This window comes from Hippocampus bargibanti, linkage group LG03 (assembly GCF_051943395.1).
Source record: "Hippocampus bargibanti isolate YZ-2025 linkage group LG03, ASM5194339v1, whole genome shotgun sequence".
NCBI classification, from domain to species: Eukaryota; Metazoa; Chordata; class Actinopteri; order Syngnathiformes; family Syngnathidae; genus Hippocampus; species Hippocampus bargibanti.
The window spans coordinates 15,136,015-15,161,619 of record NC_142736.1 but is presented as its reverse complement, the minus strand read 5'-3'; the positions used below and the strand labels follow the sequence as shown (position 1 = coordinate 15,161,619).

Genomic DNA, 25,605 nt, shown 5'->3' with positions numbered 1-25,605 from the left:
CCAATCGCCGGGTGCACAGAGACAAACAACCACCTGTGCTCACACCTCGGGACAATTGTGACTGTTCAATCAGCCTGACATGCATGTTTTTGGAATGTGGGAGGAAACCGGAATAAACTCATACAGGCAAGGTGTGTGTGTCCCCCGCCTACTGTTCAAAGAAAGCTGGAATAGAATCCAGCAAACCTTGTGACCACTCTCGCACACCCTATGACCCTTGTGAAAATGAAGCATATCGGATACACACACGCACACACACGCACGCACGCACACAATCACACACGCACGCACACACACACACACACACACACACACACACACACACACACACACACACACACACACACACACGTGCACACAATATACTGTATAAGATTTGACATGGACATTGTTCTTTGTTGCAATTTCAATACCCTCTAAATGAGTTTTCTTAGCTTACTATAAATAAATTTAGTAGGTATTGCAGGCTAATATTAGCATTTTACGGCTATCTTTAAAATTATAAATATTAGTATGTATTGCACGTTTGCTTTCAACATTTCGCTTGTAGTCGATGTGCACATTCGACCATGATGTCCCTGGTCCAATGGTGAAAAGATGCTTTGATCCTCTTCTCTTTCATCTAGAACTGCTTCATATAACAAAGAGGGTACAGAAAGTGATTTAGAAGGAATGACTCCATGTGTCTTTGTGTTGTCATATTGTCTTTGTGTTGTGTTATTATTTGTCATTTAGTTTTTTTTTTTGTTCTTTTGACTTCAAGACGGCGCCGCGAGCGTGGCTGCCTTTCCAGCAGCTCATGTACTTTGTTTTTCTACTTTTATTCCTTTCATCACTTTGCGGCTGTGAAATGTTAATTTCTCCACTGCGAGACTAATAAAGACAAATGCAATGCAATCCAAATAAATTGACTGATATTTTCAAAGAAATATACATGGTTCAAAAAGCTAGTCAGGACACCTTTCCATGCTTGTTTCCGGGGCCGGGAGGTGATGTGCCAGTGTAAATGATATTGCAGCCATTGATATGTAATTCAATTCCAATTGCGAAAAGCAGTGATTGCTCCTGTTTTCCGAGTAGTAGCAGACTGACCCATTCCCCCGAGGGCTGCCTTGAAATGACGCCATGAAATGCGAGACGAGTTGAGGCAAAATTCGCACAACTCGTCGCGCCGTCAAGATGTTGCGTTTGTGGCACCAACCAAAGTCGTAAGTTGAATGGTTTCCACTCAGAAGCTCGCTTTTCTTGCAGCGGCGTGGTGGGAGCTGCTCCGCGCCACAGAGAGAACACTTGATCACTTTTTACATCATTGAGGCATCAACAAAATACATTTCGACGAGTTCGATGCGAAACTGAACAGCTTTAATAATTTAAAAGCCGCTCGAAATGCTTCCGTGTGAACTGGAGTAAGTCTATAAAAGGTCGTTCAGCAACACATTGAGTTAGTTGATTGTGTGCAAGTGACTTTTTTTATGAACATTAGAATGGATTTTATGCACTTGCTTGTGTGTGCGGGGATGTTGACGCTGTGTGGAGCCTCCTACAGTGGACATCTCCAGCCAGAGATGTCGAACGGCACTTTTCACCACTACTTTGTACCGGACGGCGACTACGAGGAGAACGACGACCCGGAGAAATGCCAACTGCTCTTTCGAATGACCGATGAAAGAAAGTGTGGCCTCGACGAGGACCAGGACTCTGTCGTTCGGGGCGATTTCACCATCATCAAGCGGCACATTGAAGACTCTGCCCGAGTGCTGGAGGGGATCGGGAAGAGCATCTCGTACGACCTGGACGGGGAGGACAGCTACGGGAAGTATCTGCGGAGAGAGACCACGCAGATACGTGACGCGTCCACGAACTCTGAGAAATCTTTGCTGGAGCTCGAGGCGAAGTTCAAACAGAGCAAGGAGAGCGAGTTGAAGGAAGAGCACCGGCTCAGCGACGACTTCCTCAACATGATCGTGAGCACCAGGGACACCCTGAAGGAGACACTCGACATTTCTTTGGGTCTGAGGGACAAACATGAGCTGCTCTCGCTCATCGTCCGCAGCCACGGCACACGGCTCAGTAGGCTGAAGAATGAATACATGAAGTACTAAGAGAAGAGTTTCACACATCCTTTCCCCGTCTATTTTACTTTATGCATGTGACTTTAATGGATCGCAATCACATTCAAGCACAGTCAATTAGATGCATACATCCATTCCTTAATACAAAATATAATATTGTTCTTTTTTACCGATTGAATGATATTTGTTATTGTTATGGTGTGTTTTTGCAGTGGCGTGAACTGAATGGCATCATATTTGGAGTTGTGGCGAATCGTTTGCCCTTCTCATGAAGTTTTGGATAGTCTTTTGCAGTGTGCGCTGCAGTTGTAGACAAAGGGCAAACTGTAGTCATAAACATATTGTAAATGTGTTCTCTGACCATGTCAATCAAACAGGAGAATTATCACCTTTGTCTATATTAGTCAGAGCATATCGGCTGCTCTGAATTTAAAACATCTGTAATCTCGGGAACAGACAGCGGTGGAAAGTATTTTACCAAGTATTGTCCTGTTGTGATGCCAAGTTCTAAGACTTGTCTAAATGGCATTTTTATCCCATGGATTTCTCCAATGTAATTCATCAGGTTTGACCTAAACAAATCTCCATTGCATGGTGTACTTATCTAAAAATAATAGATTCAGTGGGGCACAGGTAGTTTACATCACAGTACGTACTGTGACTGTAATGGTAATAATCTCAAACATTTCCAAGGATGTAAAGCGGTTAATAGTTTAACAAATTATATTTCAGAATCAGAATCATCTTTATTGCCAAGTATATAGAACACACAAAGAATTTGTCTCCGGTAGATCAAAATACACTTGGATCATAAAAAAAATGAGGCACTATACAGTTATACTTATTTGGGTTACTGTTTAGAGAGAAAGCTGTTTAAGCTGTTTTTGTGCAATACATAGTCAGTATCAGGTTGAACCTATAAATAATAACATTTTATTTGGGTTGATGACGACAAATAAACAGTCAGCAAAATTGTGAAGAAGTCAGAGCTACTCATTTCGTCATGGAAAGTGTGGTCCATTGAACCACAAATGTGTACTGAATTGTATCCAGCAATGACATGAGAGGTGGAGTTTTTAGATGTGGGGAAAGTGATGACAATTCTATGGACCCATAACAGACAAGGGCCCAGGAAAATTACACTTTGAAAGCATTTTTCCCCCCACAGTCCTAAATCACTGGCAGCACCCCTGATTGTACTAAAACTAAGAACATGATCACAGAGTATGCCACAAACCCCTTTTGCAAGACATGTTAATTTCTGACAGACTCAGTGAATAACTGCTTTTCAGGAAGATGGGATCATCAAATGGAAATGAATCAAACTACAATATATTTTCCGACATTCCAAAATCGTTTCTAATGCACAAAGGGTTGTTAATAGTCTATGTATTAATTTTGGAACAGGCCAGCAAAGATTTCACAGTCACTTAAAGGGCAACCGACGTCTCCGGACAAGTTGTGTCCATAACTTGTAAAATTGTTTCAAATGACTTCTACTGAGCGTATTTTACAAAGATTCCACTGCATATAGCTATATTTTACGTTTTAAGACTCGTGCTGAATATTCCGGAAGTCTTGTTTTTGAGTTGGTGATGAGTCCGTATGTGACGTCACTGAAGGAACGCCCCTGACCGAAAAAAAGGACGCATTGCAGCAGTCCTTCCATCATGTCAATGTTTGTTTCGTCTGAAAACCTCGTGTTACACCAGAAAGAGCCAGAAGAGGGCGTCCAAGCTCCATGTAAGGAATTTATCAGGCTGTGGAAACGGGCTGATGCATTCCTCAGAGCTCGGTGGCCATTTTCTGCCTCTTTTTGGGTGAGACATTTCCCCCCAATGTTGCCTCAAAATGGCACGGAATAAATTCTTTAATCGAGTGCAAGCATGTATGCTTTCCTCTTCAGAACTATTTGAATCATATTCATAACTGGATGTGTAACAAGAAAGCATATTCTCCGAATCTGAAGCCATTGTTTTGATTCACAAGCAATGCAAGACGTCTTGGCGTGACGTCACGAACTGGGGGCGGGACTTTCTGAAAATGCCCATTTTTTCAGATTTTGGACACTTTAAGTCATTTTTATTGGTGTTTTGCATTTGAATAAAAATATCATACTGCGTGTTTTGGGTATTTTAGATGCTATAAAACGTTTTTCTGATGTAGCCACAAAGGGACATAAGTCTTCTTGTGCCGGTCCCAAGCCCGGATAAATACAGAGGGTTGCGTCAGGAAGGGCATCCGACGTAAAAGCTGGGCCAAAACAAACATGCGTATCATACCACTGAAGATGGAGGTTACTGATTCGCTGTGGCGACCCCTAGAAGGGAAAAGCCGAAAGGAAAAGAAGAAGAAGTGAGGAAACAAAAAAGTGATGTAGGTTGTCCTTTAATGGCCTGGTGCTAAATATTTAACTCAAAATGCAAGGCCTACAGGAGTCAATATAATGTTTGATATATGTTTTTAAGCACTGTACTAAATTGGTTCAGTGTCAGGAACAATAATATTTTTTTATGTATATTCTTTATTTTTGCTATGTTTAAAATTTGAGAAGCATATATGTGTTGTAATATATTGTCCGTGTGAGATGTATAAAAAATATATCAAGACTGCAGGCAGTGCTCTTGGTTTTCAACCTCAAAGTATAATTTGTGTGACATCAGATTGTGTTTTTAAAAATAAAGAGATGGTAGATGGGTATGTATTTTAGAGGATTTAATACTTTACAGAAAATGATTTTATTTGCTGTGTGAGTGCGTGTGTTTGTGTGTGCGTGTGTTGAGGTGTGTCATTCTTGTAGCAAATGTAACAATAATCAGTGGGGAACAATCAGACTTTGCTCTTTGACAGAGCCCTACACTGTGATTGAGCACTATAATAACTAGGCATACAGTCCGACCAGTCTTTGACTGTTCCCCTCAATGTTTGCTTAACAAGATTTAGATGTCTGCTTTAAATTAAACACAAACAGAGGCCCTCTAATTATGAGAGTTACGGAGGAAGAACCTGCTCATTGGAATGTATAAGATGGGTAGTGATGGAAGGTAGGGAATAGTGGGCCACACAACCAACCACTCCCCACCCCCACCCCACATTACTTTTCTCCAGTGTACTGAAAACAGCATTTTAGAGTCAATAGTTAGTGGTACTGAAGAAGTTTTATGTAAATCACAGTAACAATCATTGGTTGGTGTATCTTAAATGTAAGTAGGTATAATAATAATTTGGTTACACATCGTAAATTGATATTTTCAATGTAACGTGACAAAATAGTTGGAACAAAGCATACAATATGTGCTTAAAATAATCTGTCCACTTGTCATGAAACAGATGTATTTTTAACGGTAGTACTTTTATTATTCATAATAATACTATGCTATTTTATTGGATATGTATCTGTTCATTGATTAGGACATTGACTACTACAAAATGCATATTTCACTGTATCAGCCTTGTAAGCCCTGATGTAACTCAGTATTAAATAGCATATTGCTTTTGTTGTCACAAAGAAAAGTCACCTTTATGACAGAGTTGCAAACAAATATGATTTGAAACATGTAGGGTCTAATACTGACAATCTACTGAGAAGTGTAATTTTGATTCAGTTTATTGTTCTGAGACAATAACACTCTTCCTGGATTTGTTTTAATGTTTTCATATAACCAAAGCATCATATCATAAGATAAGAGAAAATAAATCAAGGTCGGCTGAGTGGATGGAAACAAGAGTTGAAGACACAGGAGCGCTGTTATGTCATATTGCACTGCCTCCCCCTGCGACCTTTCGCCTACTTTCCTCTTCCACACTGATTGTGTTGACGGACGCCGAGCCGGGGACCTGGGAAATCTAAATACAGGTAGCCAAACCACATTGTTCTTTTCGACTATCATATTTCATTGAGTCTGTGTATAAATGCTGGAAACAAAAATGATAACTTTCAAGTCGAGCACGAGGGAACGTCGCGGTCCAGACCCGTGGGGCAAGTTGTGACGTCATTTAGCTAGCTAGCACGCATGCATGGCTTCGATAAAATTCTAGTTGATTGTTTCGATGTATGGCTTTTGGTCTGAACCACGTCGGGAGGCGTCACGTGGACGTCACTTCGAGAAAGCGACAACGCACACATTGTTCCCACACGATTTGTGTGTTTGTAAATGTTTACGAATCAAACACTCAATAAACATTCGGGGGGGGGGGGGTACTGGGAGGACATTGTTGACGCACGATTGTTTCCATCGCTATGTTTAGTGTGTTTGAAAATCAAATCCACCCGCTTAAAGTGATGTCACGTCTTGTTTAAGGTCACAGGAGCTGATGTATTATGACAAAAATGTGTGTATTTTTGTTGATTTCTGTTTTGTTTGGGAAACTACAGTGAGACCTTGTCATACGAACTTAATTGGTTCCCAGACAGTGTGTAAGGCGAAAAGCGTGTATCCCAATTTTTCCCCCCATAGGAAACCATTAAAATGGGAATAATCCGTTCCCGGGTTTCCATAAAATATACTTATCAACTAAATAAGCCTTAAAACTACACACAACATACCTTATTCTATGTATAATAAATGTGCTATTATATTGCAATGAAACAAATACACTGCATTGTATCATAAAGTCACTTTATTTACATTTGTGATGGAATGGCGTTGGAGGTCGAAGGTCAAAGGGAATTGCATGAGGACTGTAATTAAATAAATAAACTGTGCTGTAAAATAAAGTTTTATTTACCTTTTTGATGGTCGTTGATGGCTTATGGAAGGAGAGTCACCTTCCATAAGGACTGTTGGTGCTGTTCGGTCGTGTGCTTCCGCCGAAGATCACTCCGCCAGCCATGGTGGGTGTGTATTATGAAAATAGTGCTTATTATAAGGTTTAATTTTCATAAATTTGACGTTTGTAAGACGAAAAGTTTGTAAGTTAAGGTGTTTTTAAGTTGAGGTCTCACTGTATCTCCTCCTCAACGGTGATTTTGTTTTGTGTCTTCTTCGGCTGAACACAAGCCTGTGGTGCGGTCTTTTTTGGTCCCATAATCACAAAATTATCTGCAAATAGCTCCTCGGAGGGGATCGACGTGTGAATTCAGAGAGAGGGGTTGTGGTGTGGAAAGGTGGGCCGGCTGGAGCGCTGTTCGGTCGTGTGCTTCCGCCGAAGATCCGAAGATCACTGCGCTAGATCCGAAGATCACTCCGCCAGCCGTGGTGGGTGTGTATCGCGAAAAGTAGTACATATTCCAAGGTTTAATTTTCATAAATTAGACGTTCGTAAACCGAAAAGTTCATAAGGTAACGTGTTCGTAAGCCGAAGTCTCACTAAATATAACACCCATATTGGGACAACTCATATTAGAGGTTTTGGAGAGAAAGTCAGAGGCCAGACTGAGATGGTTGAGAGATATCCAGAGAAGAGAGAGTGAATATATTGGGAGAAGGATGCTGAGACTTGAACTGCCAGGCAGGAGACCAAGACAAAGACCAAAGAAGAAGTTTATGGATGTTCTGAAAGAGGACATGAAGGTAGCTGGTTTGAGAGAAGAACATGCACAAAACAGGGTTAGATTGAGGACACTAATTGGCAGTGGCGACCCTTGAAGGGAAGAGCCAAAAGGAAAAGAATTACAGTGGTACCTCGGTTCTCGAACGCCTCACTGTTCGAACAAATCGGTGTTCGAACAAAATATTCTAGATATCTTGCTTCGGCGTTCGAACATCAATCGGTGTTCGAACGCCAATACGACGCGTGAGTGCGTACGCGAGGGTGGGGAGCTGAGCGGCGCACGGGTGTATCTCTCTCTGTGACCAACTGTTGTCGCTAGCGGACGTGCTGCGTTTTGCTGTAGCGTTTAAAATAGGTGTACGAAGAGTTTTAGCCCCTAATCATGCCTCCAAAGAAAGTAAGTGCTGCTTAAAGTGACAAAAGAAAAGTAGTGTGTGCAACTATTGCATTTAAGAAAAAAATAATCGCAAAATGTGAAGGAGGTGTGCGAGTGTCTGATCTGACGAGGGAATACAGCATGGCAAAATCTACGGTCAGTACGATATTAAAGAATAAAGAGGCTGTGAAATCTAGTGATGTGACCGTGGGAGTGAGAGCAAGTGTCATTGGATAGATATTTTAAGAGAAAAGAACAACCGTAGCTGTCACGTTCTGAGCGAGAGTGACGGCAGCTGACTCGTCGGAACGTAGTGGAATGTTTGGGATCCCAAAGCAGACATGTACTACCCAAGCAGGATGTTTATTCACAAATCAAAGAAAACACAGCGAGTAAGAAGGCAGGGGGTGATCCGACCCGCCTACTACGCCAAAAAGCAAATGGCACACGAGGGTGCAAAATTACGCAATCCCGGAAGATGACATAAATTTACGGGACGCGGGGAAAATACCTCGGACCGGATACACTCGCGCATCGAAGGAAGAGTCCAGGTACGGTGGCGAGGTGAGTCAATCTTCCGGCATTGGTGAGGTGATCGCGAACCGTATGAATGCCCCGTGTCCGTGATTAGAGAATGACAGCGGGTGGAGAACGGCCGGAAGAGGCAGCCCCCCCCCCAACCCCGCTGTCAACTCGCAAGTGACAGGAGCAAAGAGGTGGTTTCGGTGTTCGAAAAAATCGCTTTTCGAACAGGGTCCCGGAACGAATTATGGTCGAGAACCGAGGTACCACTGTAGTTTAGGAAATCCCACATCAATAAATGTAAAGTTGTAAATTCTCCCTGTTATTTAAATATTTTTTAGGTGAGTAATTTATCAAAGTCTGTTGATCCAAGAACACATTTTAATATGTTGATCAATAATTGGTAGACATTTGGAAATATTTAAGTATCCAGAGGAGAGAAAATGAATATATTAGGAGAAGAATGCGGAGTCTTAAACTGCCACGAGATCAAGAAAAGACGAAAGAGAAAGTCTATGGACTTTGTGATTGCGGCCATGAAGGTAGCTGGTGAGAGAGAAGATGCACAAAACAGGGTTAGATGGAGGACACTAATTCCCTGTGGCGACCCCTGAAGGGAAAAGCCAAAAGGAAAAGAAGCAGTTTGGGAAATGTCACATCCATAAATGTAAAGTTGTGCATTCTCCCCGTTATTTGAATTATTTTTTGAGGTAGGCAATTTGCTTAAGTCTGTTGATCCAATAACAAATTTTAAAATGTTGATCAATAATTGATTGACATTCGGAATTATTTAAAGTAACTCATCAGAATCAGAATCAGAATCATCTTTATTGCCAAGTATGTAGAACACACAAGGAATTTGTTTCCGGTAGAACACGCTGCACTAGTATCGTTGTCAAAAAAACTGCTAAGTGGCACTATACAGTTCCATTTTGGCTACTGTTGAAAGAGTTCAAAGAGTTAATGGCTTGGGGGAAGAAGCTGTTTAAATGTCTGCTGGATTTGGTGCGCATGGATCGGTAGCGCCTGCCTGAGGGGAGTAGCTGGAAAAGGTGGTGGGCAGGGTGCGGAGGGTCCAGTAGGATTTTCCGCGCCCTAGTTTGGATTCTTGCAGTGTGCAAGTCCTCGAGAGTGGGTAGGGCGGTGCCAATGATTTTTTCCGCCGTCCTAACTGTCCGTTGAAGTCGGATTTTGTCCATTTTTGTGGCGGCCCCGAACCAAACGGTGATGGAAGAACACAGGATGGATTCGATGACAGCCGTGTAGAAATGTTGCAGCACCTCCTGTGGCAGGCCATGCTTCTTTAGCAGCCTCAGGAAGTACATTCTCTGTTGGGCCTTTTTCAGGATAGAGTTGGTGTTGACCTCCCACTTCATGTCCTGGGAGACTGTGATTCCCAGGAACTTGAAGGTCTCAACGGTTGACACCAGGCAGTTGGATAGTGTGAGGGGTAGCTGTGGTGATGGATGTTTCCTGAAGTCCACCATCATCTCAACTGTCTTGAGCGTGTTCAGCTCCAGGTTGTGACGGCTGCACCAGAGCTCCAGCTGCTCCACTTGTTGTCGGTACGCAGACTCGTCGCCGATGAGACCGATGACCGTGGTGTCGTCTGCGAACTTTAGGAATTTGACAGCTGGGTGCGTTGAGGTGCAGTCGTTCGTGTAGAGAGAGAAGAGCAATGGAGAGAGGACGCATCCCTGCGGGGCTCCAGTGCTCGTGGTTCGTGTTGTGGATGATATATTTCCCAGTCTGACCTGTTGTGTCCGTCCTGTCAGGAAGCTGAGGGTCTACTGGCAGATCGTGGGGGACACACCAAGCTGGAGAAGTTTGGGGATGAGGAGTTCTGGGATGATGGTATTGAACGCAGAGCTGTAGTCCACAAACAGGATCATTGCGTAGGTTCCTGTGTTGTCAAGGTGGTCGAGGATGTGATGCAGTCCAATGTTGACTGCATCCTCCACAGACCTGTTTGCCCGGTAGGCAAACTGAAGAGGATCTAGCAGAGGTCCGGTGATGTTCTTTAGGTGGTTCAGCACGAGGCGTTCAAAGGACTTCATGACCACAGACGTCAGAGCAACAGGTCTATAGTCGTTCAATCCCGAGGGTGCTGGTTTCTTTGGAACTGGGACGATAGTAGACTGTTTGAAGCAGGATGGGACTTCACACTGCTCCAGGGATCTGTTGAAGATTTGTGTGAAGACCGGAGCCAGCTGGTCAGCGCAGACTCTCAGGCAGGAGGGGGACACTCTGTCAGGTCCTGCAGCTTTCTTGATCTTTTGCTGCTTGAAGAGCCGTCTAACGTCCAGTTCGTGGATCTGTAGGGCAGAGGGCGGAGATACGGTAGTTTCTGGTAATGGTGGGCAGACCGGGGAAATGGTGGTGTCCTTTTCAAATCGGCAAAAGTATGTATTTAACTCATCAGCCATACCATTGTTGTACACTGCTTGGGGGGAAGGTAAACGATAATTTGTTATTGCTTTCAGGCCATTCCACACCGATGCAGAGTCGTTAGCGGAGAACTGTTTGTTAAGCCTCTCCGCATAACTTTTCTTTACTATGTTAATTTCCTTCGTCAGCCTGTTTCGGGCGAGTTTGTAAACTGCTCGATCGCCGCTTTTAAATGCGGATTCTTTCTCTTTCCTAAGATGCCTGAGTTTGGGAGTGAACCATGGCTTGTTGTTGTTGAATGAGCGGAAGGACTTTGTTGGTACACACATGTCCTCACAGAAACTGATGTATGATGTTACAGTGTTACAGTCTGGTGAAACAGTCAATATGCTGCTTATATTTGGGAAGTTCACGGTTTAAACGTGTTTGATTAAAATCGCCCAAAATGATCAGGGGTGATTCTGGATATTTTAGTTCAAGATGGTTTACATGGTCCGCTAGCGTTTGTATACACGCGTTAGCATTAGCTTGTGGCGCGATGTACACGGCAACGAGAATAAAGGAAGCGAACTCACATGGCGAGTAGAATGGCTTGCAGTTGAGAGACAGCGATTCCAAACCAGGGCTGCAGTGTGCGTCGAGCATCGTGACATCGGTGCACCATTCTTCGTTGATGTAGAAGCATAGTCCATCGCCTTTGGATTTCCCCGATTGCTCCGTATCACGGTCGGCCCGAAGGAGACGGAATCCGGGTAGGTGTAGTGCGGAATCCGGGTGGCGGTCACTGAGCCAAGTCTCAGTGAAGCACAGCGCAGCAGAGCGGGCAAACGTTTTATTGGTCTTTGTGAGAAGCAGAAGTTCGTCCATCTTGTTTGGTAGTGAGCGTAGATTAGCGAGGTGGATCGATGGGAGCGGCGTTCGAAATCCACGCTGCCGAAGCTTGACGAAAACGCCGGCTCGCTTCCCCCTCCTACGCCGGCGTCTCAAAGCTCCGTACAGAGCTGCTACGCCGCTCGCGAGCAGCCCCGAAAAACCTTGTAGATTTTGGTGTGTCGGTGAAAATAGTCCAAGAGTGGATTCCCCAATGCTCAGTAACTCTTCCCTCGTGTAACTGAGTCGCGTAGGATCGCAAAAAACAAATGAAAATGGCAAAACCAGGAACAATACTAGGGAGCGGGTCACCGAGGCTGCCATCCGCGGCGCCATCTTGGATCTAATGTCCATATACACCTCTGTATATGTATATATATATACACCTCTACACCTCTACACCTCTACATATACACCTCTGTTTTCAAATATGTTTACTTTATTCCACTGAACATCCGGCAAGCCCTTGCTGTCCATCTTTAAAACCTGTCTCAAAACTCACTTGTAATCTTTGGCATTCGACTCAGCATGATGCCAGCATGATGAGACTTGATATTGGTTTCATTCCCTGGTGCTTTCTACTGTCTTTGTGACTGCTTTATTTCTTTTTCGTCGATACAATACAATAGCACATTTCGTCTTCTTTTCCTTTCGGTTTTTCCCTTCAGGGCTTGCCACAGCGAATCAATGTCCTCCATCTATCCCGGTTTTGTGCATCCTCTTCTCTCACACCACCTACCTTCATGTCCTTTTTGACCACATCCATAGACCTCCTCTTCGGTCTTCCTCTCGGTCCCCTGCTTGGCAGTTCAAGGCTCAGCATCCTTCTCCCGATATAGTCACTCTCTCTCTTCTGGACATGTCCAAACCATCTCAGTCTGGCCTCTCTGACTTTCTCTCCAAAGCCTCTAATATGAACTGTCCCTCTAATGTACTCATTCCTGATTCTATCCAACCTGATCACTCCCAAAGAAAACCTCAACATCTTCAGCTATGCTACCTCCAGCTCTGCTTCCTGTCTTTTCTTCAGTGGCACTGTCTCCAGTCCAAACATCATGGCTGGTCTCACCACTGTTTTATACACTATTCCTTTCATCCTAACTGAAACCCTTCTATCACACATCACACCTGACATTTTCCTCCAGCCACTCCAGCCTGCCTGGACACGCTTCTTCACCTCTTTTCCACACTCTCCATTGCTCTGGACAGTTGACCCCAAGTACTTAAAATCCTCCACCTTCTTTATCTCTTCACCCTGTAGCATCACTCTTGCACTTGGATCCCTCTCATTGACACCGCACCAAATCCAGCAGACATTTAAACAGCTTCTTTCCCCAAGCCATTAACTCTTTGAACTCTTTCAACAGTAGCCAAAATGGAACTGTATAGTGCCACTTAGGAGTTTTTTTTTACGACGATACTAGTGCAGCGTGTTCTACCGGAAACAAATTCCTTGTGTGTTCTACATACTTGGCAATAAAGATGATTCTGATTCTGTTTCTGATATACAGTAAAGTCTCGTTATATCGATATCGGATATATCGATAGTCCCGGTTATATCGATACTATTTCTATGCACGCACGGAGAAAATTACATGCAAACAAGGTCGGATATATCGATAGTCCCGGTTATATCAATATTTTTTCGGACTCCCTTGAATATCGATATAACGAGACTTTACTGTATTCCGTCTTGCTGCAACTGATCTTCATTCCTCTCCTTTCCAGGGCATATCTCCACATCTCTAGTTTCTCCGCCACCTGTTGCCTGGTTCTCGCTACAGATCACAATGTCATCTGCAAACATCATGGTCCAAGGAGATTCTTGTCTCACATCGTCTGTCAACCTGTCCATCACCATAGCAAACAAGAAGGGGCTCAGAGCTGACCCCTGGTGGAGTCCCACCTCCACATTGAATTCCTCAGTCACACCGACAGCACATCTCACAACTGTCTTACAGTCATGATACATGTCTTGCACCGCGCTGACATACTTTTCCGTCACTCCAGACTTCCTCATGCAATGCCACAGCTCTTCTCTGGGCACCCTGTTGTACGCTTTCTCCAGATCTACAAAGACACAATGCAATTCCTTCTGACCTTCTCTGTCTTTCTCTTCTATCAGCATTCTTAAAGCAAACACTGCATCTGTCGTACTCTTTTTTGGCATGAAGCCATACTGCTGCTCACAAATGTTCACTTCTGCTCTTAGTCTCGCTTCAACTACTCTTTCCCAAAGTTTCATTGTATGGCTCATTAACTTTATTCCTCTGTAGTTAGTACAACTCTGCACATCTCCCTTGTTCTTAAAAATGGGCACGAGTACACTTCGTCTCCATTCTTCAGGCATCTGTTAACCATCTAAGATCTTGTTGAATAACCCGGTCAGGAACACCACCGCCACTTCCATACCTCGATTGGTAAATCATCAGGCCCGAGTGCCTTTCCCCCCTTCATCCTCTTCAGCGCCCTCCCCACTTCATCCTTGCTAATGTTTGCTACGTCTTGGTCCACAACAATCACGTCTTCTACTCTTTGTTCCTTCTCATTTTCCTCATTCATCAATTCTTCAAATTACTCTTTCCATCTTGCCATCACACGACTGGCACCTGTTAATACATTGCCATCTTTATCCTTAATCACCCGAACCTGCTGCAAGTCCTTACCATCCAGTGACGTGCAGTCAGTGGAGGCAGGTGAGGCAGTGCCTCACCTGTCATCATGGAAAGCTGTCATGGAAATATCAAATGAAAAAATAAATTAAACAGTTAGATGTATTTAGTGATTTGTACTTTAAAGTTCTTGTCCATTTAACTTCACCGTTTTAGGATTTTTTTCAAAATCGCTGAATTTTCACATTTACCGTTCAAATACTAAGTAGACACGAGGGGTGACGTCATTGATGACGTCAGTGCCTCACCAGCCATGAACCTCACCGCACGTCACTGTTACCATCTTTGTCTCTCTGTCTCGCCAGCCTGTAAAGATCAGTCTCACCTTCCTTGCTTTCCAGCCGAGCATACAAGTCATCATAGGCCTCTTGTTTGACCTTTGCCACCTTTACTTTAACCGTGCGCTGCATCTCCTTGTACTGCTGTCTACTCTCGTCCGTCCTCTCAGTGTCCCACTTCTTCTTTGCTAACCTCTTTCTCTGTATACACTCCTGCACCTCCCCATTCCACCACCAAGTCTCCTTATCTACCTTTCTTCCACTCGATACACCAAGTACTTTCCGACCTGTGTCTCTGATTATGTTCGCACAATACAATAGCACATTTATTATACATAAAATACGGTACACTTTGTGGGGTTTTAAGGCTTATTTAGTAGAAAATGTTGTTTTATGGGGACCTGTAAATGGTCATTTTAATGGTTTCCTCTGGGAAATTAATGTTTGGAAGACACACTTTTCACCTTACACACACTTTCTGGGTACCAATTAAGTTCGTAAACTGAGGTATCACTGTATACTTTGTATCGCCTAATGTTGTATATAATTTATAAAAAAAAGTACACATATTTTTACATATTGGCAAGATTTTCATCACGTTTAACAGCTAAAATTGTATGCGTTGTAAATGTCTGTAATTCAGTTTTGCCTTGTCAAAACAGCATTGGATATCAGCAAATATTTTCATATTCCACATGAACGCTTTCAGATTTAATAACCAGCCTCATTTAGCCTCCATCAAATGACATCACCTTTTCTGCCATGCGTCATCGCAGATGTCTGTAATTAAGTTGTAGATCAGCCATGTCTTCAGGAGAGATTTTTTAAAAATCTCTCCTCATGCTTGGCTGATGTTATTGTATAAATTGATTTGCAACGATAAAATTAAAAATGGATTAACTCTTACTGCACATACCAGATGTGGAAGGAGAGGCAATTTAGTTGGTATAATTTGTCGAAATATGAATTTGAGGTTGCTTTACATTTGAATCTGTAAGCTTTTCTACTTTAATAGTTAATTGTAGTGAAGGTTTTGTCAATGTGCTGGTTTCTCATTTGAAAGAACAGTACTGTACATGTATTGCATTTTTCTGTTTTGTCCTTCAGTCATTTAAATTGAGATTTCTTCAACGGAGTTAGTTGAACTGTTAGACCTGGCCATAAAAAGTGTGTTACATGCCCTGGCATTAGCAATTAAATTAGATTTCGGATATGGAGAAAAACGTACGGAAAAAGAAAACAGCCAGAAGATATGCTGCTGAAAATTGGTATCACATGAATTATTTATTACTCTAACATCAAGCCTAATTACTCTACTCATCAAGCATGAGACTTAGATTTACTCGTGTTGCATATTTCTGCAAAAAAAAAATAATAATAATATACATAAAACTGTCACTGCTGTTTTCACGATGAAAGTTAGTGTTAAACAATGAATTCATTTTCATATTCTTATGCCATGTAATATGAAATATTTGAGTGAAGGTTAGAAAGGAATATGCCACTTAAAGGACAACCGACATCACTTTTTTGTTTCCTAACTGACATCAGAAAAACATTTTATAGCATCTAAAATACCCAAAACATGCAGTATGATATTTTTATTCAAATGCAAAACACAAATAAAAATAACTTAAAGTTTTCAAAATCTGCCAAAAATTGAACTGCGTATTGGGCATTTTCAGAAAGTCCCGCCCCCAGTTCGTGACGTCACGCCAAGACGTCTTGCATTGCTGGAGAATCAAAACAATGGCTTCAGATTCGGAGAATATGCTTTCTTGTTACTCATCCAGTTGTGAATATGATTCAAATAGTTCTGAAGAGGAAAGCATACATGTTTGCAATCGATTAAATAATTTATTCCGTGCCATTTTGAGACAACATTGGGGGAAATGTCTCACCCAAAAAGAGGCACAAAATGGCCACCGAGCTGTTGTGAGGAATGAATCAGCCCGTTTCCACTGGCTGATAAATTCCTGTTTAGTGACGTCACATACGGACTCGTCACCAACTCAAAAACAAGACTTCCTGAATATTCAGCGTGAGTCTTAAAACGTAAAATATAGCTATATTTGGTGGAACCTTATTAAAATACGCTCAGTAGAAGTCATTTGAAGCCATTTTACAAATTATGGACAAAACTTGTCCGGAGACGTCGGTTGTCTTTTAAAGTGCAGCTGACATCTTAGATTTATAAATATCAACCACACAACTTCAACCATCATGAAACAAGCAACCATCTCACTCATACAACCCACATGAAGAGGTAACCTGCTGCTCTGCCTTTGTCATAAATTACTGTCAAGTTAGCCAGTGACAGTGAGCAATCTCCCACAGTTACCCATAAAACAACACTTTACAGACAGAATCTTGGGGTGCACACAAATGATTCCTAATCTTTTCCATTGCAGGCGTTTATGGTCTTACTCCCTCTCTGTTAGTGGTGTTTTTTTGCATCGGGTTTGCTTTGGCTGTTATCAGTTCTTGTGCTCAGGGAAAGAATGTTGATATCCAAAGTGGTTCATCTTGTTGCTCTTCATTGTTTCATTAATTGTACTAGATTTAAATCACTCCTCCTTCCATTTGATTGAGTTGTAAATCGGGTTTAGTAGTTATAACTACTGTATTTGAAATGTAATCATATTGACCACAATTTTTTTTTCTCTGGATTTGTAACACCTGCTTAACATTTTACATAGATAAAAAGTGCATTGTGCTGAATACTTGATTGTCTGCACAAAAAGCATCAGTTTCAACTGCACGTGTGTAATAGACAACCAACACGAAGGATTCTGAAAGCATTGGGGAAACAATATGCCCCCCCCCCCCTCCCAAAAATGTACTGCAAATTGCACAGCCAAGACAAAAACTCCAAAATGAAGAAAATATTATTGAATATAAATAATTACATTTTACATGGCTTGTAAATGTAGGTTTTGCTTCTGACAGTGTTTGGGTCAACAGAAAAGGCCTTAAATGTCCTTTAGACATACCATTGATTTTACAGCAGATCATATGACAAACAGCTAATTTCGTCTGTGGTCAAGATGGCCACTTTAACATCGGAATAAGAGAGAGCAAAATTATATTTTGTACCAATATCAGTATTGCAAAACAAATAATGAATAGATTTCAAACGTCTTGCTTGCAGCACATTATTTTTTAGTACAAAGAATCTAAACTCCAACCAAAGTTGTATTTTTTTATACACGTTACAATTAAAGTAGGACATAAAATCATGAAGCAATCATGTCGGAATCCGCAACATTTCCTAGAACCATCCGTGCCGAACTTCCGAATTTCCCCGAACCTTTCCTGCAAGAATAATTGTCATATTAATTGTGAGTTCACGAAACCCAGAGAAGCCATGTTGTCCGGCCCGAGTCTGCTGATTTTCTCAGACGCAGCACCACTGCTGGCCCAATCACAGAGCAATACCGTGTTCTCCTTTGGGATTTGCGACTGGGACAAAAACAAGAAACGCTAAAGCCAGGGAAACAAACCAAACACAGTGACAACTATGGATGAATGGCACTGCAATTGTTTCTGTTCTTGCAGCATTGCTTCCAATTTTCTTTTTTGAAAGAATAGCTAGAGGCGCTTTGTTTACTTTTAACTGTGAAAAATGCTTGGCCTTTTTATCTACTGGATTTGAATTGTCGTTGCTGTAATTGGTCGAAACAACAATTTGAGCGTGAATGGTTTTTCCTATATCTGTGTCCTGCGATTGGCTGGCAACTGGTTCAGGGTGGGCGGCCCGGTAGTCGAGTGGTTAACACGCCGGCTTCACAGTGCAGAGGTCGCCGGTTCGCTCCGACCTCCCTGTGTGGAGTTTGCATGTTCTCCCTGGGTCCGCGTGGGTTTTCTCCGGGTTCCCCGGTTTCCTCCCACATTCCTAAAACATGCATGGCAGGCAGATTGAACACTTCAAAATTGACCTTAGGTGTGATTGGGAGAGCGACTGATGTTTGTCACTGTGTGCCCTGCGATTGGCTATCAACCAATTCAGGGTGTCCCCTGCCTCATGCCGAAGACAGCTGGGATAGGCTCCAGCAGGCCCCGCAAGCCTAGTGAGCAATAAGTGGTACAGAAAATGGATGGTTCAGGGTGTGCTAAAGTGAGGATAAAGTGGTTCAGAAAATAAATGAATGAATGAAAAATTTAGGAGGAATGTACAAGTTGTGGCATCGCCCAATCAGTTCCCAATACAGGTATTGTTATAAATTGCTGTGCCTTTACAGAGCAGATTACATTGGAGCAGTCTCAAATTGATACTGTGGAGGCCTCCTTTGATGTCTTGCCAGGTTATCAGTGATGATACCTGTTACTGTTTGAACTGAGTCTCTATCTTTCTGAACATTTTGTATGACTTCACAGTTGGTGGTTATCCGGTGTCATTTGGGGAAAAGACTCCAAAATGTTTCGTACCTTGGCTCGTATGGCCCGGCCTGCTCTGCAGAGATGCACCTCTTCTGTGGCCTGTCAGACTGTCGGTTTTTGCCGGAGACCGGAGAAGGTTTCACAACAACCACCTGCTCATCTGACGTTCGTGCAGCTTCGCGGACAGCAGACTCTGGGTTCAGCCTCTCTGTCTGTGGCCAGTCATTCTGTGAGACATGCCCGAGCATTGGATGAAGAGCGGCTGGTAGAGGTTGAGTGGGAAGATGGAGGGCAGAGTCTGTATCCCTTCACGTGGCTGAGGGACAACTGCCAGTGCTCACTCTGTACACTGCAATCAGCTCAAGCCCGCAGACTGCTGATGTCTGATCTGGACATCTACACAGACATTGACGTGGTGGAGGTTACCAATGATAGTAAGGTAGGCCAACCAACTATAATGATCCACCTATTATTATTATTATTATTATTATTATTATTATTATTATTATTATTATTATTTATTAATAATAATGATATTATTATTATTATTATTATTATTATTATTATTATTATTATTGTTGTTGTTCAACCTTATCATTGTATTTTTGGATCCAGTACCAATATTGTTTGTGACAACCAGTGAGAAAAAATAATTGATACATGCTAAATATTATAAACATGTGAAATATTACAATATTGAAGGATGCATAACCGTTGTCCAGAGCTTCAATGCCAACTACATCTAATTTGTACTGTGATTGCTTCTCACAATTAAAACGGATTCCTCATTCCTTTTAATTTCACATTTTTGATAAAACATTTTTAATCTCATTGCTTTGTGTAGTTAAAATAATGAGGCCATCGAGTCAGTGATTTATTGCCTCTTATAAGCTGTTTATTTATTTATTTTTTGCACACACCAGCTGCATTTGTTTTAACGTGACATTTTCAGAGAGAGAAATTCCAGAACCTCGATTGAGACTAAATTCTGGCATGTTGACCTTTTTTTTACGTGGATGGACTTCTAAAATGAGCTGGAAGTTTAGCTTCTCTATTCATTCATCAGCAAGAGCGTTTGTTTTCTCAGTAAAGTTCCATAAAGAGGTCCACTGATAAAGTAAAGTACCAAGCATAAATGAGTGAACACAAATAATGGTGTAGTTTACACTCCCACTCAGTAGAAGTGTGAACGTGACTTTGAAACATTATCTGTATCCATACAGTTTGTGTCCACTGTTTAACTGGTGACTATTCCAGAGTGTCGTTTCCCCATTGGCCGAGATCAACTAAAATAAGGCCCGGCATTCTGACCTCTGAAAAGGAAAAATAGCTTTGAAAATGAATACATGGATTGGATTGGATTTCCCTTTATTGGTCTTGCAGTGGAGAAATTTACATTTCACAGCAGCAAAGTTATGAAAGAAATGAAAGTAGAAAAGCAAAACACAGGAGCTGCTGGAAAGGCAGCAACTCTCGCAGCTCCATCTTGAAGTCAAAAGAACAAAAAAAAAACTAAATAACAAATAACATGACAACACAAAGACACAGAGAGACATTCATTCTTAAGCACTTTCTGTACTCTCGCTGTTACATAAATCAGTACGAGATGAAAGAGGAGAGAATCAAAGCATCCTTTTCACCAGTGGATCAGGGGCGTCATGGCGGAATGTGCATGTCTATTACAAGCTAAATGTTGAAAGCAAACACGAAGCTGTAGCATCCATTGCCAAAAAGAGATTGTCTCACATCTCCTGTCCCACGTAAATTTGCTTCAATTCTAAGCTGTGACAGTTCCACATAAGCATCAGCGACAGGCGCTGACGCTCCTTTCTTCTCATCGCGGCCTCCTCAAGCCATGCCCCCATCTACCCCCAGATAGTCCAACAGCACCGACCTTTCTGCTGAACAAAGCGGGGATGTGAAGACTACCCATTACAGGCGAAAAAAGCACAATTGCCCCAAAGCTGCCCAGCGATGACAGTCAAATGGCACCGACATTCCTCCCATTATAAAACAGTGCTGGCATATTCGTGCTGCTGAAAAGGTGCACTGCATAAGCAGTCTTACAGCAATTGCTTTTAATATACTTCAAAGGTGGCCTGGCAGTCCAGTGCTTAGCGCATTGACCTCACGGTGTAGATGCCATGGGTTAGATCCAGACTCCGGCCTCCCTCTGTGGAGTTTATGTGGGTTTCCTCTGGGCCTCTGGTTTCCTCCCACACCCCAAATTGTCCCTAGGTCTATGTGAGAGTGACTGGTTGTTTGTACAGACCGCCCCTGACCCTCGTGAGGATAAAACGGTTCAGAACTACATGGATAATACAGTGAGAATTAAAGACCAAAGTCAAAGTGGAAGTGGCCTTATCTTTATTTATTTGTATCACGGGAAACTATGAGGAAGGGTCAGCGTCCAGATTTTTTTTTCAGTTTTCAAATTTAATGCAGCAGATTGGACTAGCAAATTAGTTATTGCCTTTCAAATGTCTTTTCAAAACAAACAAAATAAAACAGTGCAGATAGCTTTATTGGACCAACATCATCTCAAGGTCTATGACATGGACTTCGTAGCGAGTTAACCTTGAAGCCAGTTTAACCAAAATAGCAGCACCAAGCAGAGTCGTTGAGTGGATGGAGGTGCTGCTAGTGCCCAACTGCTGATTTCCATGAAACCATGAATGTGGTTAATGGACCAGCATACAAAACGTTTTGGTACCGATCCGGACAGAAAAGATTGTTTCCTTGATCCTACTAACAATGTCACACTACAGAGGACAGCCACATGGTGGGAATTTGTATTCAACGGTGTGCTATTTTTTGCAAGGTGGCGGTCAAGTGCAGGTGTGACATTACTAAATAGTGCACCAAACCCTTCATCTCCCGTCACGAGTGCTTATTCAGTTCAATGTCACCTGAATGATGGAGTTGAGTGTACAGATAAGCATTCTTCCAGTTTTTCAAAAAGAAGTACATGCAAAGTCAGCAACAAAAATGCAAGGAAAAACATGATAGTGTCTTCCTCTTTTCCTTTCGGCTTTTCCCTTCAAGGGGTCGCCACAGCAAATTAGTGTCCTCCATCTTTAGAGGTTTGATCCGCATGTTTGTTTTGGCCAAGCTTTTACGTCAGATGCCCTTCCTGTCACAACCCTCTGTATTTATCCGGGCTTGGGACCGGCACAAGAAGACATATGTCCCTTTGTGGCTACAGAACAAACAACTCGCTCAGTAAAAGGCTCCCAAACACAAAATGGTAAAAAGAATACACAATGAAATAAACAAACACATTAACGCTCTCAGATTATTAAGGGATGAAGCAGCTCGGTTTAACTCACCTTTGCTGATGTGCGTGTGTGTGTGCGTGTGTGCGTGTGTGTGTGTGTGTGTGTGTGTGTGTGCGCGCGTGTGTGTGCGTGTGTGTGTGTGTGTGTGTGGGCGCGCGCGCTAAAGCATTGTGTGAGTGTGTGTGCGCGCGAGTCCGCGCATTGTGTGTCCGCGCGCGTCCGCGCATTGTGTGTGTGTGTGTGTGTGCGCAGCTCTTTCCAGTACATAGTGTGAATGAGGATAAAACGCTTCATGGAGAGCATGGAGTGATGAAATGTAAAGTCATTCGTGATGAGCGACGCTCACCTCCAACGTTTGTATAGAAAATGAGTGTATTTTGTGTTTAGTAAACTTTGGTTGGTTTTCTCCCCAGTTGTCCATCGTGTGGCCTGATCAGCACACGAGTGTCTTTGATGCAGAGTGGCTTAAGAAACGCAGCTTCTCTCTTGAAGCCAGACAAGCCATGCAAGAAGAGCTCTTCCTCAATGGTGAGTTAAAATTTTGCTTCCTGGACCCTTAATGGACCTTTTATCACCTTGATTATTTTTACTGATTGTTCACAGCCTACAGTAAAACTACAATTTAGTAGTTAAACATATAATCATTATTCTAAATGACCTATAAAAGGATAGAACACATCCTTTTCTCTGTCTCCTCTCTCTCTTTTTAAAGCTAACAACCTAGTTTTGGACTGACAACAACGATCAAGTCTGCTTTGTAGTGTGCCAGACACAAAAAGGAAAAAATCAGCATGAAGAGCAGATGCTTGCATTTTAATAGAGCGGGAGGGTGGGGGGGTGGATTGTAGTTGGACTGTTAGTTCTACCTTCGGTCCTGAAGGACCCACAGAACTGAGTGGTTCATGTTGTACCTGCTCCAGTCTGATGACTCTGCATGTGTGCAAAACTCCTAATTGAGGCTGTTTTCATTGCAGTCGTGTTTGTTTACAAAACTGTTTCTGGACAATTTATTGGGGAGACCACGGGCTGCATTATTGTCTTTTAAATGTGTGTGTGTGTGTGTGTGTGTGTGTGTGTGGGTGGGTGGGTGGGTGCGTGTGTGTGTGTGTGTGCGTTTGTGTAGGGTTGGTCACTCACACACAAATGACAGTGTTTCTTCAGTACTATTGTCAGAGATAAAAGAGCAGCTGTCAAAGTTTCTGACCCAAAGTGCCACATGCAGTGGTGCAAAATAATGCACTCATACTTTTGAAGTTTCATTATTTCTCTCCCAGAGCCAGATTCAAATTCCTTCCACGGGAAAAAAAACACAGCAACTGTGGACAAATGAATGATAAACAGCGACTTCCAAGAGTTTTTCTCATAATTGCACATATGTGTTACTCATAGTCGTGACTTATTTCCCCACTCAGAGAATGAACTAAAGCCAGAATGTGCCTGTTCCAAAGACTAAAGCAAATGCACTCACTGGAAAGGCCACTTTGAGGTCAATATGATAACTGGACCTCTGGGAATTGTTTTCAGCAAGTACTACGTCATTTTTACCCTTCTGCGGCTGGTGTTTGCTTCTTGAGCTACAGTGCTATTATAGGTAGGGAATGTAACTATTGCCACCGATAAACGCTCAAGTTAACATTATTTTCACAGGGCCAACTGATACTCTGTGATATGAAGCATCTAAAGGTTACATTAGGGTTTTTGACTTTGTCTAATGGAGAAAATGAATGTAATTTTGCCACAAGTGTCACCAAGTTTTGCTGTTGGAATTGTCTGCGAAGCAAGATTATTATTATTTTTTTTTTTCTAAAATACTCATTTAAAAATATGCTCCGGGCTATGGTCATCAGATGTAAGTGTATAGTAAACCTGAGTGTAGTGTTTCCTCACTTTCTGTAGATGAAAGGTAATCCCGCATATTTTTAATTCAAATTCAATGCACAGACCTTGGTTTAAAACGAAACTGAAATGCCGTCTCCCGGCCTGCAATTTCTTCGGCGATAGGTCAGAGGAGGTAAGTTTTGGAAGCACCTCTTTTCTGCCACATGGAAAACGGATTGAGAGTGAGGGACAACAAACGAGCTGCATGTTCTTCCAGATTGCAAGCCCAACACTGTCAATATTTCCTTCCCTGGGAATGAATAAATAAATCCCAGAGCCTGTATGGATGCCTTAGCCGGAATTACAAGATTTACTGCCATGTTTCCTTAACTGATGAACTTTAACGCTCTGGCCCTTGTTCATAACACACATGCACTCAGCAAACACACACGCGCACACACACACACACACACACACACACACACACACACACACACACACACACACACACACACACACACACACACACACGCACACACACGCACACACACACACGCACACACGCACACACACACACACACACACACACACACAAAACTCAGCCGTGCGCTGTATTTTTTAATGTATTTATTTATTTGTGCAATTTTATTTAGCTGCAGATTAATTTTTGAGCAGCCCAATCCATTCAGTGTAGTGGAAGCCTGATGAGGTGCTTGTGCTCTTTGATATGTACATTCTGCTTCACGAAAGATTTGCGTCATGTAGGCGCTTGTATATAATGACTCATTTTTAGTCATGAGTTCAGTCATGAGTTCAGTCTTGGACCTTGGGCAACTCCTGCAATGTATGCATGTCATGGTTATTTAGGTTTAATTAATATGTGCAAATAAATGTTTATGGAAAGTGATGAACGCTGCAGCAATCCAATCTATTCCCCTCACTTAACATTTGGGGGTTAATCAGCGTACTCCTGTGGTGACACATTGCCCGCTTTTCTTAAGATTTGGAACATTTATATTTGGTACATTTAAAACAGTACTTTATCAGTGAATTTGTTCATATATTATTTAGATCTCTCAAGATTGGCTCACTACCAAAATACAAAATTACCATATTTTCTGCACAATAAGGCATATCTAAAAGTATTCCATTTTCTCAAAAGCTAACACTGTGCCTCATAATCCAATGCACCAGCTGGCAACCGGTTCAGGGTGTCCAGCTCATACTTCCCAAAAACAGCTGGGAAAGGCTTCAGCGGATTGGAAGATGGATGATTGGATGGATGGATTGTATTTAATTCCTTTTATCATTGAGATGCTGCCTTAATAGCAGCTCTGTATTTCATTTTTCTACTTCTCCCTTTCCTTTGCTCTTCCTTTCATAAATTTGCTGCTGTGAAATGTATATTTCTCCACTGTGAGACTAATAAGTCAGAATCAAAATCAGAATACCTTTATT

At 42.3% G+C, this 25,605-nt stretch overlaps 2 protein-coding genes across 4 annotated transcripts in view; both read left to right on the top strand.

Annotated features, from left to right (window-relative positions):
• Positions 1-1,162: 1,162 nt before the first annotated feature.
• On the top strand, positions 1,163-4,797 carry fibinb (fin bud initiation factor b). The gene has a single exon (XM_088992162.1). The coding sequence runs from the start codon at positions 1,473-1,475 to the stop codon at positions 2,100-2,102; it is 630 nt and encodes a 209-aa protein (XP_088848288.1). The 5' UTR covers positions 1,163-1,472; the 3' UTR covers positions 2,103-4,797.
• A 1,027-nt stretch (positions 4,798-5,824) lies between these two features.
• bbox1 (gamma-butyrobetaine hydroxylase 1) overlaps positions 5,825-25,605 on the top strand; it is a 33,365-nt gene continuing 13,584 nt past the window's right edge. Inside the window, exons 1-4 of one of the 3 annotated variants that reach the window (XM_088992198.1) lie at positions 5,825-5,928; positions 13,450-13,615; positions 19,049-19,490; positions 22,743-22,857. In XM_088992198.1, the coding sequence (XP_088848324.1) occupies positions 13,512-13,615; positions 19,049-19,490; positions 22,743-22,857 (661 nt within the window). In that variant the 5' untranslated portion in view covers positions 5,825-5,928; positions 13,450-13,511. The other 2 variants (XM_088992196.1, XM_088992197.1) reach the window with 2 other exon arrangements.